General features: G+C 59.4%; 1 protein-coding gene across 1 annotated transcript; it reads left to right on the top strand.

The window, feature by feature from the left end:
- Positions 1-168: 168 nt before the first annotated feature.
- Positions 169-14,618, top strand: ATP8B3 (ATPase phospholipid transporting 8B3; the record flags this gene model as incomplete). The annotated part of the gene is given in 20 exon segments (XM_082836491.1): positions 169-220; positions 1,995-2,128; positions 2,316-2,465; positions 2,842-2,852; positions 3,819-3,877; positions 4,356-4,447; positions 4,819-4,932; positions 5,261-5,354; positions 5,580-5,693; positions 6,055-6,243; positions 6,325-6,437; positions 8,014-8,178; positions 8,283-8,394; positions 9,503-9,578; positions 9,803-9,923; positions 10,185-10,305; positions 10,430-10,653; positions 13,736-14,167; positions 14,171-14,383; positions 14,385-14,618. Coding segments are annotated over 20 exon segments (2,820 nt in total).
- Between the last annotated feature and the right edge of the window lie 1,264 nt (positions 14,619-15,882).

The following is a 15,882-nucleotide window of genomic DNA, read 5'->3' on the forward strand; positions in this document are numbered from 1 at the left end:
CGGCCAGGCCCTGGGACTGGAGTTGCCTTGCCCACTCATGAGGTGGGGCCTGTGTACGGGGCTGGGAGTGGGGAGACCCCGGCCACCGCTGCATGTTCCCTGTCTGAGCAGCTAACTTGGGAAGGGCAGCCACTGGGGTAAAGCAAAAAGTGAAGCCCAAAGAGCCTCATGGGTCGGGGAGATGCTGGGGGGCCCCAGGTCCCTGTGCAGGAGCACGAAGGTGCTGGAAGGAGGGCTGCCTGGAGGAGGCCCCCTTGCCATTCCACTTCCGCAGAAGTTCCTCTGGCTTTTGCTAAAGGCCAAGAGGGCAGGCTCCCATCTGAGGACACAGCAGCCAGGGCTGCAGAGTTCCCAGGGGGCGTCGACTGAAAAATATAAGACTTGAAAGCTGTGAGTTATGTTTTATTCCAGGAACTTACTGAGGACTGTAGCCCAAGACATTGCCTCTCATATAGCTCTGAGGAACTGTTCCTCGGAGTTTTTGCTGAAAAAAACCCCATAGAGTCAAACATCAAAAGGTTCCTGCTAATCACAAAAAGCTGACATCTCTAGTTAATGATTGCAGTGCTTTTCTGTGTATGGGAAGATGCTAGATGCTGTCTGGGCTCACTGAAATCATTCCTTGGATATGCACTTCAGCTATCCAGGGCCAGTATCTGGTTCTTCTCCATCCTGAATCCCCTCACGGCGCACCACTGGGGAAGGGGGGTGGCGCTGCAGTGGCAGAAGGCTTGATGGTGAGCAACATTCTCTGTCCACAGGGGCCCTGAGGGGAGGGTTCTTGGTGAAGTCAGGCCTCTGCCACCATCGTGTCCCTCCGGGGCTGTTCTTGTGACCAGTTGACTTTCCCCCACCCTCTGTGAACAAGGAGTGTTCTTCTAAAGAAAGGATGCAGGCAGCATCCCAGGAGCCCCGTTTCTGTGTGGTCTGTCCCCCTCCCCAGAGCATGAGTGCCCCAGGGAGGCCTTGGGCAGTTGGGGGAGGAGCTCCCGGGTGTGTGGGGGAGTTGGGGGGGGGTGCAAGCTTTCAGCTTGCCAAAACTGCTGCCTCTTGGAGGCCAAAGAGCCTTTGCAAACTCGCTGCTTGGGAAACTCCTCTCCCTCTGTCACTGTCCCAGGGGGGAGAACCGATCCCGACCCCCTCCTCACAGGCGCCCACCGGGTGAGGTGTCTCCTAAAGGCTGTTAGAGCAGTTTGTCCAAGACCCTCCCCGCAGTGTCTTTCTCTGTAACCGCTGGGTAGGGCTGGATGAACGTTTCTCCAGTGAATGAAGGAAAGGAGAGGTTTACCTGGCATCCCCCACAGGCCGCTGGGTGTGCAGGTCTTCCCAAGAAATGAGAGTGGAAGGCTGCTGCTCTGATGGGGGCAGTCAGCTCCTGGGTGCTGTCACCATCCCCATCATTCATTCCTTCACCCAACATCAGCTCAGAGGGGATGCCCGTGCCCCAGGCAGGGCACAGTCAGACAGGCACCCTCGGTCTGTTGGGTGGCGGCTGGGCCACAGGGAGAGAGCAACCCCGAGGCTGGGGAGAAAGGGTGGTGGAGGTGTCCAGTACCTTCCTACTTTCTGCGCTTCAGAGGGTTCCTAAAAGAATATGAAAAACAGCTTAATCACCTCCCCTGAACCCCCAAGTTTGACCCTCCTAGGAAGACCCTACCTTCAGTAGCGCCTCCCACACACCCTCCCCGCCCTGGCTCAAGTCCCCCATCTCCGGCCTGGACGCTGCCCCAGCCTCATCGCTGTCTCCCACCCCTGTCACCACCTCCAGGAAGGCCCCCGGAGTCCCGGCCGCGTGCTGGGTAGACACACACCGGGCTACAACCCTGTGGGCTTCTTCCTGGCGGGATGATCTCTGGTTCTAACAGCCTCCCCCAGCCTGAAGTCCAACACCGTACCTGCGCGTACGACATGCTCGCTGAACTGGAACGCGCACACAGCTCAGACTCACGCTCCGCATACCTGCGATTACCTCTCCGTCCTTTCTCCGCCCCTAGCCTCTCCCCCGCACACACACCCGGCCCCGCCCAGCTTCAGCCGGGTCCAGCCCACCCCCGCCAGCGACTGGCTCCTTAATTCCCAGGCCCAGATTAAGACTCCATCCCGCCCCAGCTCCTCGAGGTCACGCTCGGTCCCGCCTTAGGCCCCGCCCCTTTTGGCCCTGTTAGGCAAGGCCTAGCTCGGCCCCGCCTCTGTCCCGCCCCGCCTTCTGTCTTGGCCCCACCCCTGGGGTCCCGCCCCGCCCCCTCTACCCCGGCCCCACCTTCCACCCTGGCCCCGCCCTCGGCCCCCTGCATTCTGCCCGGCCCCGCCCCTAGGCCCCAACCTTCCACCCCGCGCCCGCGCCGCCCGTTTCAGGCCCGTTTCAGGCCCGTTGGCACCGGGCTAACAGCTCCACCACGTCCGTCGCCCTGGACGCCTGCGGACCGCCCCAGGAGGCCCGGCCCCGCCTGCCCCGGCCCGCGCAGGTGAGCGGCGGCGCTCCCGCAGCTGTGCGTCCCCGGGCGCCCGCGCACCCTCTCTGGACTCCGCCCGGCCTGAGGGCGGGAGGACGCAGCCGCGGCGGCGGGGGCGCCCCCTAGAGGTTCGCGTGGGCCAAGGTTCGGACGGGCGCCGGAGCGCCCTGTGTCGTGTGGGCTCGGATATCCAGGTGCATTTCCCAGGGGCCTGGGCGTCGAACCCTGAGCCGCTTCGCTGCGGGAATGCTCAGGGCTTCCCGGGGGGGTAGTGGGCGTTCCGGTGAGCTGAGAATGCGAGGGAGGAGGGCGTGTCCCTGCCTCCTGATACGCTTTGATTGGATTCTGGCCCACAGCATTCGTCTAACCCCGGCCGGGTTTCCCCCAGCTCTGGCTCCGGTGGGGCCAGAGCTCATCCCGGCTGTGGCCCCACGGGATGAGCCTCACTTTTCCTCATCTGGTGAATGGGCACTGGCCTTGCTCGGGCCCCCAGGAGCATCAGAGCTGGCCCTGAGCCAGGCCCTCCCTCCCCGTGGGGGCCCCGGGACCAGTGACCCAGACGCCAGCAGTCCCTGCCCTGGGAGATTCCAATTTCATCAGGCAGCCCAGACAGGGGAAGAAGCAGAGGAGAGAGGGTGACCAGAAATGGGATGGGGGATCCCGCAGGCAGCGGGGAAGCCCAGAGGAGGCGGCAGAACAAGGCTGGGCAGTAGGAGAAGTAGAGGCTGAGAGCCGAAGGGTGAGAAAGCTCCGGCCATGCGAGCAGGAATGGTGCTCCCGGCAGAGGGAACAGCGGGGCCAGGGCGTGGGGAGTAGGGAGCTGCTGAGTGCTGGGGGTGGGAGTCATTTGGGGAGCTGCCAAGGGCACGGAAGGACTAGGAGTGACCATGAACTAGCTGGTGGGAAGGCTCCGGGCTCTGTGGAGGGCTGGCGGTCCCTGCCCCAACACCACACTCAGACCTCTCAGCCCCTTGGTCCTCAAACACACTTCGAGACATGACGGAGAGCCCTGGGACCCCATTTAGTCTGTCAACAAACATTGACTGAGCACCTGACCAGGCTGGGCGTCGTGTGCCGTGTGGGGATTGGGGCAGGAGGGGCAGCAGGGGGGCCCGGGAGGATGTGGGTGCGATCGGCCCCGGAGAGGTGATTGGGGACGACCATGGGGGGCCATGGGGGGCCATAGGGGTGGGGAGCAGCGGCCAGGTGACCAGCTGTAACGGGGAAGGACTCACAGCTGGTGACTGGACCTCCAGAGCCTGGGGAGGGGACAGCAGATGGACGTGGGAGGTGACATTTCAAAGAAGGTGGAGTGGTGGGCACTGTCCGGCTGCCAGTGTGACCTCAGACCCCTCTCCTCGACAGCGCCACCAGCACGGGCAGCCTCGTGTACCGAGAAGACCTTGAGGAGGAGAAGAACTCGGGTGCATGTCTGGCCAAGCGCGGGCGCAGGGCTGGGGGTAGAGTGAGGGGGTGCCAGGGGGACCCTGACAAGGGGCGTTAGAGTGCAATGACTGAAGTGGGGAGACGGGAGGCCAAGCACGCGGTTCTCAGTTGGTTACAAAGAGTTCAAAATCCTATCACTGAGAGGTGGACTCAGGATTTGTGGGCCTGTGAGCCCAGAACTATCTGGGCAGGGAGTAGAGCCTCGGACACCTCGGCACCCGTCCCTGGGCCTCAGTTTACCCCTCTGTAGAAGGAATGTGCATGAGTGGGTCTCCCAGGGCCTAGGGATTGGCTCAAGGGGAGCCGGATGCTCAGATCCACCTGGGCTCCCCGAGTGCCTACTGTTGTGCAGGGGCTGCGTGGGCCCTCTCATCTGTTTACGGGCTGGATCCCCGGGGGGCCCCTTAGCCCTCCTCCGGGGTGTCATTAGCCCGTGTTTGTCCTCTCGGGCCTCAGAATTCACCTGGGAGGTGCAAGCCAACAACCCGTCCTACAACAACCAGTTCAAGGAGAAGGTCTTCCTGTGCTGGCAGAGGAAGAAGTACAAGGTGGGCAGGCCCAACCCCCGCGGGCCTCCGGGACCTGCCACCCAAGCTCTGCATGCTGGGTCAGTCCACTTAGTCCTGAGGACTGTAGCGCCGCCCTCGCCGAGTCGTGGGGTCCGGTGCTGGCGCTTTGCGTGTCTCCTCTGCCCTAAATAAGTTACTAGGCAACCTTCACGGTACAGCGTGTCCATTGGGCTCTACCTGAAACCCCCGGCCTGCGTCTCACGCGGGGAGTCCTGGGGTCACAGCTCGGCTCACTGGGTCTGCACCCGCGCTGGTCATGGCTGGAGGGAAGGGGGAGGCAGATGGGGCTGGGTGGGAACCCGGGCCCTCCTGGGCGGCGCCCCCATGCCGGCTGCCGGCTCTCGTCCCAGAGGAACGTCATCCACACGGCCAAGTACAATGTCTTCTCCTTCCTGCCCTTGAACCTGTATGAGCAGTTCCACCGCATGTCCAGCCTCTACTTCCTTCTCATCATCATCCTCCAGGTGGGGCGGGTGGGGCAGCCCCAGGGGTCAGTGCCTGTGCCCACTCCACTCCTTCTACCTGCTCGAGCCACCTCCTCCAGGAAGCCCTCCCTTCCCACCTTCCCACGTGGCTCTGTAGACCCAGTGTGGTCCTACCCCGTGTTTGTCTGTGTGGCTGGTGGGTCAGTGTCCACCCCCCCTCACACTGGGAGCACCCTCATGGCTGGGTCCCCACTGCCCAGCCCAGGGTCTGGCACACAGGAGGCGCTCAATATATGTTGGATGCTGAGGGTGCATGGGTGGCCCCTCCAGGTCTAAGGCGGCCTCCTGACCCCTTTGGCCCCAGCAGGCTGAGCTGATCCCAGAGGGCCAGGAGGAAGGATTAGGTTCTTGGGACCCGCCGGGTCACTTCCTGGCATCAGGCCGGTCATGGGTGGAGATGGGTGAGGGATGGGCAGTTTCCAGAGCACCCCAACCGCACCCAGTTTCTCATTCTGTTCTGAGTGAAATGAGACACTCTGCTTTTATCCGTTGATCCGATAAACTTTTATTGAACACCTACTGTATGCAGGTCCTATTCTGGGTACTGCGGCCCCAGCAGTGGCCCTAACACCTGTCTTCAGGTGGCCCAGGGAGTGCGGGAGGTGACTGTCATTAAACCACATGGTGGTTCGGCAACGCGGAGCTCCTGCAGGCCGTGCGGGCCAACCAGGACCGGAGGGTGCGCAAGTGCTGGCACATGCTGGCTATCTGCCACACGGTGATGGTGCAGGAGAAGAACAGTGAGCCTGCCCCCAGGCTGCCTCTGCCCGGGGCTCCTGAGACACTCTCCCGCCCAACTCCCGGGGCCCTCTCAGCCGGCTTAGAGGGTGCGCAGGCCCCTGGCCCGAGCCCCAACCTCTTCTGCAGAGGGTGTCCGGGCCTGTCATCGCGCAGGGAGGAGGAGGTCATGGAGATTGGGAGCCAAGCTTAGAGGTGGTGCCGGCGCAAGAGACCGTCATCCCGCAAATACCTGACGGGCACCTCCTGTGTCCGTTTCCTCCCCGTGCTAAGGCCGCACAGATGGGTGGGTGGTGGGTCCCTGACGGAGGGCAGGCTCTCAGCCCCCTCCCCCTCCTCCACCCCACCCACCTCCCGGGCCAGACCAGCTGTCATACCAGGCAGCTTCCCCAGACGAGGAGGCGCTGGTCATGGCGGCCCGGAATTTCGGCTACGTGTTCCTGGTGCGCACACAGGACAGCGTCACTGTGATGGATCTGGGAGAGGAGTGGGTGTACCAGGTCCTGGCCATGATGGACTTCAACAGCCTGTGCAAGCGGATGTCGGTTCTGGGTGAGCCCCCGTGGCTCCAGGTGGGGTGGGGACAGGTGGGGAGGGGAGCGTGTGTGGGTAGCCAGGCCTCTTCCTCCACAGTCCGCAACCCCGAGGGCTCCATCTACCTCTACACCAAAGGGGCTGACACGGTCATCTATGAGCTCCTGCAGAAGAAAGGCCTGATGGAGTGGACCACGGAAGAGGCCTTGGCCGTGAGTCCCTGTGGGAAGGGAGGGTGGAGGGGCAGGTTCAAGGGCACAGGGACAGGAGGAGAAGGGCAGGAGAGGAGAGTGTGCAGAGAAATGGCCTCAGGTACCCAGGGCGGCCATGTACAGTTGATCAGGTTGTGCACTGTTCTGCCCAGCACACAGACACACAGACACACAGACACACACACACACACACACACACACACACACACACACACACACACAGAGGCTGGAGAGGGAGCCAAACTCCAAGCTGCACCTGCCCAAAGGGAATACCTTTTTCTCAGTCATGCAAGGACACCCTGTGGTTAGGCTTTTGTTCTGGTTGCTACCCCGCTATCCCAGCCAGGCCTAGTTTCCAGGACATGCTTAGCCCTCTCTGTCCCAAAACTTTTGTCTCCGTGGGTGAAGCCCAAACGCCTTGGCCCAACTTTCCAGGCTGTTTTTCTGTGTTCTGCTATTCTGTCTATCCTGGTCCCTCCCTGACCTCGAGGGGTTCCCCAGAACCCCAATTTCTGGCTTGCAGTTTCCTCCATGCTCAGGTGTTGCCTCAGGACCTTTGCACACGCTATTCCCTCTGCTAGGAATGCCTTCCTCCACTCAAGCACTCAGTCACCATCCTTTGGTCCTCAAGGTTCAGCCATAGGTCCCCACCTCCAGGGAGCTGTTCCCACCCCGACCCTGACATGGGGCTGTCCTGCCGTGCTGGCCCAGCCCTGACCCTGCAGGTCCCCAGCCTCACCCAGCACAGGGGCCAGTGGGGCTGTTTGGGGAAAGAAATATCCTGTGTCCCTCCACACGGGGGCCTCCCAGACTGCCCTGTTCTACCTCTGCCAGGAAGTGGGTGGGGGGTGGGGAGCAGGCAGCTGGTCTGTGACCCACAACTGAGGAAGTGCAGTCAGAGCCATGACCCAGAGCCCAGGAGCTCGGCAAGACGGCTTGGCTTAACCGCCTATGGAGTGGATGGGGAAACTGAGGCACGAGAGGAGCACAGGCCTGTCTGGAGCTCCTGACCTGTCCAAGCTCAGCCGCTCAAGCCCACCTCCAGTCAGGAACAGAAGCAAGACCCCAGGCAACAGGCGAAAAGCCTGGGGGAGGGTTGGGGCGTAGGAGGGAAGGAAGGAGCCACGATGGGCCCCCCTGGGGCGAGCGAGCTCTGGGTCTTCCCTGGGGTCTGGAGACGGAGTCCCCAGGATCCTTACAGTTCCACCCACCCCAGAGGCCTCAGCTCCTTGAAAAATGAGGCAGAGGGAGGGGTCTGGGGCTGGGGGAGCCCTGACGGCGGAGGGCTCTGGCAGGGCTGCACCGAGTGTCTTGCGGAATAGTTAGAATTTGCCTGTGAGGTCTGGGGGCAAAACAGAGCTGGGCATCGGCGGGCGGGGGGTGGGGGGGGGCAGGGGGCAGGCTGAGACAGAGCGGGTATGGAGCAGGGCGGCACGTGGTCCTAGCTCCCCCTGCCCCGGAAGACAGACTGTGGGTGGCGGGTAGGTTGGGTGACCCCAGGCAGAGGGAGAGGTGCCCGGGTGAGGGGGCAGGGGTTGGCGGGGGTGCCAGCGCCGCCTGCCCGCCTGGGGCCCAGTCCTTGGCCGAGCAGACCCTGCGGACACTGTGCATGGCCTGCAAGGAGGTGGACGAAGACATGTACGAAGAGTGGCGCCAGCGGCACCAGGAAGCCAGCATCCTGCTGCAGAACCGTGCCCACGCCCTGCACCCGCTGTACGAGGAGATGGAGCAGAACCTCCAGGTGGGTGGAGCTCAGGGGGAGGGGCGCCCGCACCGCAGCTCCAGCCCCTCAGCCCCACCAGGGAGCTGGCTCCCTGCTCAGGCTGTCCCCACGCCCACCCCCAGCTGCTGGGAGCCACAGCCGTCGAGGACAGGCTCCAGGACGGTGTCCTCGACACCATCAAGTGTCTCAAGCAGGGGAACATCAAAGTGTGGGTTCCCACAGGGGACAAGCAAGGTGGGTCCCAGGGCGGCCACCCCCAACGTGGGGAGAAGGGAAGTGCGGGGAGAGCTCACCCCTGCCTGGGCACCACCGTCGGCCCATCCCTCTTTTTTTTTTTTTTCTTTTTTTTTCAAAGATTTATTTTTGATGTGGACCATTCTTAAAGTCTTTATTGAACTTGTTACAGTATTGCTTCTGTTTTATATGTTGGTTTTTTGGCCACAAGGCATGTGGGATCTTAGCTCCCAGACCAGGGATCAAACCTGCACTCCCTGCATTGGAAGGCGAAGTCTTAACCACTGGACCGCCAGGGAAGTCCTGGCCTATCCCTCTTGTCTGAGTTCAGCATTGCCCTCCACCTTGTCCCTGGGAAGGGAGGACCGGGAACAATGGACTGGGGTCCCCTGGGCGCCTCCCTCGGGCGGGCCGGTGCCATGCTCAGCGTCTCCTTGGGGTTTGGCCCCCTGGCAGCGCCATGCAGTGGGGCCCTCATTACCCCTGCCTCATAGATGACCCAGCGGGGCTCAGAGAGCATGGGCACCTGCCACGGTTGCTCAGCCACCCAGGAGCCAAGCTGGAATGGAACCTCAGGTCCTGTGGCCGTGGAGCCATGACTCCACTCCCCTGAGGCTTCTCCGGGGCCCCACTGGGCATGGGTGCCTGCAGGGCTGCATTAGAACTTCTGCGGGCAGGAGGCACGTACACAAAATATTTAGAATGACGTTTAACAGCTGTGCTGGAGTAAAGACAAATATCCAGGCTGCATTTTTATATTCATTTTTTCCCTCTTCTTTATTTTTTTTAAACAAATTAATTCATTTTTGTGGGTTCCTGGAAGTGCCTTGGGGCCCTAAGCACGATATGTCTAACGATCCCTTGGCCCTGGCCCCAGACCCACCTCTCACTGGCAGCCCAGCTCCAGCCAGGCGAGTGGAATGGAGCCCCCTCTGCTCAGAGCTGCACCCAAAGTCTCAGGGCTGACTCTCATTGGCTGGCCTGGTCACATGCCCTCCTCCAAACCAATTGCTGTGGCCAGGGGGAGGGGCATGCTGCTGTGATGGGCAGAGTGGGCATGGCCGCCAGGCAGGGGGCTGTGGAGGGGCTGAGCTGGGCTGGTTTGCAGAGACAGCGGTGAACATCGGCTTTACCTGCCAGCTGCTCTCGGAAAACATGATCATTCTGGAGGAGAAGGAGATTGTGTAAGACGTGGGGGTTGGGTGGTTGGGTGCATGAGCCTGTGTTGGGGGGGTCAGGGTTGGGGCAGGGCACCACCCATGGCCCAGGCATGGCTCTGGGGTCTGCAGAATGCCCTCAGCCTCTGCCTGGTGGGGCTCCCAGAGGGGGAAACCAAGGCACAGCTGGGGAGTGGGTGCAAGGAAGCCTGTGCGGCTGGTGTGGCTGAGCCCCTGCTGGACCCCTGCAGGCAGATCCTGGAGGTCTACTGGAAGAGCAGCAATAGCCTGCAGGGTGGCAAGAAGGGCCACCTGAACAAACAGCTCCCCCTGCAGGTCAAAATGGCCTTGGTCATTAACGGGGAGTTCCTGGTCAGTGTCAGCTCAGGGTGGGCAGCGGGGCCCTGGTACCTGGGAGGGGGCTGGGGACGGCCTCCACCAAAAGGCCCCCAGATGTGGTGTTGGACCAGCCAAGGCGAAGGGCCTGAAGCGTCACACCGAGAGATGGTTCTCAGCAGGGCGAGAGCAAGGGAAGGGCGCAGTCAGGTCCAGCCGGGAGGAGGGCCCAGTCGGGGCGTTCCTGGAGGGCAGTGGTGCAGCTGAGTGACGCGCCCCCTGTCCCCCGCGGGCCAGGACCAGCTGCTGCTGTCCCTGCGCACGGAGCCCCGGGCCCTGGTCCAGAAGGTGAGCTTGGAAGAGGCGGAGCCCTGGCAGGAGCCCAGAGAGGAGAGGGCGGACTTCCTGCAGGCCAGACGCCTGTCCCTGGTGTGACGGTTCGTGGGTGGTGGGCAGCAGCGTGCGGGGAGGCCGGCGGCTGGCAGCAGGCGGGGGTGGTAGCTGAGGGGCCCGGGGCCGACAGGCTGCGTGTGCCCCTGCAGCTGCGGACATCGGCATGGGGCTGGCGGGTCAGGAGGGCATGCAGGCGGTGCAGAACAGCGACTATGTGCTGGCCCAGTTCTGCTTCCTGCGGCGGCTGCTGCTGGTGCATGGCCGTTGGTCCTACACGCGCGTCTGCGAGTTCCTGCGCTACTTTATCTACAGGATGCTGGCCAGCATGATGGTCCAGATCTGCTTCGCTTTCTACAGCGGCTTCACTGCCCAGGTGCGCTGGAGGGAACTCCCCTCTTGGGGCGGGGGGGCCGGGGGGGTGGGCTCTGGGATTGCCGTGTCCTTCCCATAGCCTCCAGGAAGGCAGCAGGCAGGCTCACACTCGGGTCATCACGGGGCAGAGTTGCCTGAAGTCACAGAGCAGCACAGACTCTTATTTGGCCGCATTCATAGAGGTAGAGATTCCAGATGAAGGGAAGGGATGGTTCCACGCCCAGCTCAGTGCCAAGCCTTTTCAGGGATATTTGGCAAATTTGAGCTGTGGAGCAAGGGCAGGACAGGTGCTCCAAATATACATCCTTCAAGGGGAGACAATGAGAGCTTGAACTTGAGAGAAGATAAGACTATGGGGGCTGGTTCCCTAACTTCAAGACTCTTGACAGTATCATGGTGAATACTGGCTGTGCTCTCCAGAGCGTTACAGGAGTTGTAGGGCAGTGATGTCCCCTGTGTGTAAGGAAATTGTCTGAAGATAGACTACAGTGAGAGGGAATGAGCTCCCCATCACTAATGCCAAGGTATTTGAGAGAGAGCTTTACAGCAGCAACCCTCAAAAAAATATATATGTATATATATGTATATATATATATTTATTATTATTATTTTTGCGGTACGCGGGCCTCTCCCTGCTGTGCCTCTCCCGTCGCGGAGCACAGGCGCCGGACGCTCAGGCTCAGCGGCCATGGCTCACGGGCCCAGCCGCTCTGCGGCATGTGGGATCCTCCCGTACCGGGGCATGAACCCGTGTCCCCCGCATCGGCAGGCGGACTCTCAACCACTGCGCCCCCAGGGAAGCCCCATAAATATATATTTTTGTTTTACTTTTTATTTCTAGATATTTTCTTCTTTTAGATGCTGCTCTAAATGGAATTGTTTCTTTAATTCGCTTTTGAGCTTGCTTATTGCTGGTATATAGAAACAGTTTTGTGTGTGTGTTGGTCTGTGTGCCCTTCAGCTTTGTTGAATTTGTTTATTGGCTCTAGTAGCTTTCCTGTGAATCCTTTGATCCTGTCCTCTGCAAATAGAGATAGTTTTGCCTCTCCCTTTCCAATTTGGATACTTTGAATTTCTTTTTCCTGCCTAATCGCTCTGGCTAGGGCTTCCAGTGCAATGTTGAATTGCCATGGTGAAAGCAGGCACCTTTGTCTTGTTCCTGATCTTAGAGGGGACAGTGTCCAGTCTTTCTGTATTTGTTAATTGGAATTCTTCCATGGGAAGAACTGTTCCTTCTCCCCTATTTATTTATTCAATTATTTATTTCTATCAGTGTGGACTCATGGGTGTTTATTTTATTCTATGCTTTGTTGCTCAAGTTGTCCCCAATTTGCCCCTTTGCCACATGCCTGCTCTTCTCTGAGTACATCCTCACTTCCTGGTGCTACAAGAGGTTCCAGGCCCATTTTGTCTTTTCTGTGCCCCAACCCTGGAATGAGCCATTCCCATATGGAGCCCTGGTTCTCTTCACCAGAGAATGGTAGTTAGACACCAAGATCCAAGTGCTTAGTGTGGTCATTTTGCTACTGGGATGCCATTATCCTCTTGGTAGACAGAGCTAGGAAATGCACACACGTTTAGATGCAAATGCAAATGCAGATGCAAATGCACACACGTTTAGATGCAAATCTATATCTCTATCGACACCTATCCATCTATCTATTTTTGTGTATGTGAGTTCACACTGATACCTCTGCTTCCTGACCCACAGAACAAGGCTCAGCTTAGCCTTTTCCATTTACTGCTTTGTGACTCTTATCTCCGATGGTGAGAAACTGGATTCTGGTAAAAAAGTTTGATCGTTACTTATTTGCTCAATCCCACAATGCACATAAAGTGGTCTTTGGAACTGAAACTGATATTCTTTTAACTAGTCTGGATTCATGCATTCGGGAAGGGAGCTGGGCTATTTGTCTCTGAGGTCTCTTCCAACTCTTCTACCCATCAGTGATTTCCTAAATCGAAAATGATCTAAAAACACACTCTCTAGCCGTTTTCCCTCCTGTAGCTTTTTATTGAAGTCATCCACTTAGAACAGGCTCAAAGGTGCTGCTTTAAAAGAGTTAGACCAGGGCTTCCCTGGTGGCGCAGTGGTTGAGAGTCCGCCTGCCGATGCAGGGGACACGGATTTGTGCCCCGGTCAGGGAAGATCCCACATGCCGCGGAGCGGCTGGGCCCGTGAGCCATGGCCGCTGAGCCTGCGCGTCCGGAGCCTGTGCTCCGCAACGGGAGAGGCCACAATGGTGAGAGGCCCGCGTACCGAAAAAAAAAAAAAAAAAAGGACAAATACTGTCTGATCCCACTCACAGGGTGTCCCTGGGGGGGTCACATCCATAGAGACAGGAAGTAGATGGTGGCGGCCAGGGACTGGGGGAGGGGTGGGGAGTCAGTGTTTCTTGGGGACAGAGTTTCAGTTTGGGAAGATGAGAAAGTTCTGGAGATGATGGCGGGGATGGCTGCACGACAGTGTGAATGTGCTTAATGCCACTGAGCTGTGCGCTTAAAAATGGTTGAAATGGTACATTTTATGTTATGTGTATTTTACCACAGTGAAAAAAGGTGGGGGAGAGGACTCGCTGGCTCATAAAATCAGAACCTAGAAGGATGGGTCGCAGCTGGGCTGGGCCCCAGAATTGACTGGAATGGTGGACTAGGACATGGCCACAAACCTGCCACCTTCACCCACACAGGCTGGACATTGGGCTGCCCCAGACTCTGATTGGCTGATCCAAAGTCAGGTCCTAGGGAAGGAATCTGATTGGCTGGTCCAAAGTCACGTCCCATGGGACTTCCCTGGGGGTCCAGTGGTTAGAACTCTGCACTTTCATGGCAAGGGGCACAGGTTCGATCCCTAGTTGGGGAACTAGGATCCCACATGCTGCGCGGTGTGGCCAAAGAAAAAGAGAAAAAAGTCAGGTCCCATGGAGGACTCCAGTTGGGTCAACTTGGGTAGGAAAGAGCCTGGCCAATCCATGGTGGCAAAGGGCTCTGATTGGCCCCCACTGGAGGGGCAGGTGACCCGAAAGCAGTCAACATGGCTCAGGAGCCTGATGACTCCTGCTTTCCCCTTTGCTCTGTGGAAGGAGGAGGAGATCATCACCGTGGAGCCCATGCCCCATGTCCTCCGGGAGGCACGGACCCGGCACTCCAGCTGTGCCTTCTCCCACCGGGAGGGCTATGCGGACCTCATCACACAGGGCACGATTCTGTGGAGGTCACCAGGGGTCAACAGCGACACGCTGGTTGGTCACACGAGGCCACCTGATGAGCTGCCCTCAAGCATGGAGGAGTCCTCCTGGTACCCCAGGAGGATGTCGTTCCTGGGGAGGAACAGGCGCCAGCACCAGGGGCAGGTGTCCTCTGAGGATGTTCAGCCTGCCTCTGAGGTGAGCTCATCCTTGCCTGTGGATGGGCAGTCCTCTCCTTATCAGGAGAGCCAGCACTCTCTCACCAAAAAACGGCTGTCCGGGTCTCTCCAGGAGAAGTTGCCGAAGAGGCAGGAGAGGTCACTGTCATAGGAACCGTGGCCATATACTCCCCAGAGTCTGCCACCAACCAAGGAGACACCACTATCAGTGGAGGAGAGCCAGATGACGTCTTCTGAGAGCCAGATGCTGCCTTCAAGCCAGCTGTCTTTGAAGAGCCAGTCAGCACACTTGCAGGAGAAGACATTCCTCTGGAAGATCCGGAAACTGTCCTGGAAGAACTGGCCATACACCTGGCAAAAGGAGTCCGGGCCCTCCCAAGGAGGGGATGGTGCCAGTTTCCAACTCGAACCTTACTGCTCTGATGGAAACTCCACCACCAACTGCGAGAGGATCGTCCACCAGCGAGCAGCCGATGGCGGTGGAGCCCTCCCCTGTGGAGAAGCAGCCGTCGCCCATGGAGTGGCTGCCAGGGCCCAGCGAGGGTCAAACTCCACCTGATCCGGCAGGGCTGCCGCCCTCACCTGAGGAACAGCAGTGACTGCCCAGGCTTAGTAAGTGTCACCCAGCATCGTGAGGCCTTCCCCCAAAGACAGGGGCTCCACCTGCTCCTCTTTCTCTAATAAACCACGGTCTGTCTGACCCCAGGTCTCCTTGAGGCTCTCTCTTCCTATACTTCTTTCTGTGATGTCCCATGAAATAGGTCTTTTCTGGTTTTAAAAATCAAAACACTGACCTCTAGTGGCCTGATGGGGGATTTGCAGGGAAAGCTGGGTTTCTTTGGGTTTCTTTACCCTGGGGTAATGTGGATAAAAGCTTTATTGCTCTCAGAAGGGAGAAAGGTGCTGAGCAGACTCTGCTTACCAGCCCTGGCTTCCTGCCTGCAGCCTGCTGGCCTATCTCAGGGCAGTTTATAAGGTCCAGTCCTGACACCACCCAGCCTTTTCCTCCACTGGGCTGCCCTGGTTTCTTCTCAAACAAACCACCTTACACTTTAGGCTCCAGAAGGCAGTGGTCAGTGACACCTCAGAAGCAGAGCCCAGCAAGATCCGAGGCTCAGGTGGCCCAAAGGCCCTGTGGAGTGTGGAGCCCTGTGGGGGCAGGGGCTCAGGGAGGGCTGAGTTCAGAGCAGAGAGGGGTGGGCTGGGAGAGGCCCGCTTCCACTTTCCCTCGTCCCCTTCCTCCTTCATGGAGGGTGAGCCCCATGCCTCCCACTCCGGCACCAGCCCCTCCCCCCCACCATTCAGCAAAGGCACAAGCCCAGGTGAGTGACTAGAAAATAATTTATTGGAGGGAAACAAAACAAGAAACCCAGCACAGCAATGGTTCGCAACGATGATGATATATTTTTTTAAACTTTTAAGCCTGTCGCCTGAGGGTAGGGTGGAGGGGGCCTCTGTTCCCTCTAGCCCTGGGGGTTCGGGGGAGGACTTTGGATGACCCAAATCGTGTGTCCCCTGAAAGCGGCCCTAGTGTCCAGTTGTGATTACACACTCAGGGCCGCGTGGCCTCCTGGCCGCCCTCACCCCTGGTGGAGACAATCCTCCCAAAGACCAGCCCTTGGGGGGCCTGCCAGGGATACAGGAGGAGACCAGGGAGCTGATGGGCTGGTGTGGCTGAAACTGCTTTGCGCCAAGAACGTGAGTGTCCCCAGTTCCAGCCGGTGCAGGGGCCCCGGAACACGCCCCACCCCCACCCCCCGCCCTCATTGCAGGTGGGTTGAACCTGCGCCCCCAGGCCCAGCCCTCCAAACTTGGGCCTTCTGTCCTTCAGGGTGTGAGAGACCCCCTTTGGCCACCCAAACC

The sequence above is a fragment of the Leucopleurus acutus genome, assembly GCF_964270905.1.
Source record: "Leucopleurus acutus genome assembly, chromosome: 3".
NCBI classification, from domain to species: Eukaryota; Metazoa; Chordata; class Mammalia; order Artiodactyla; family Delphinidae; genus Leucopleurus; species Leucopleurus acutus.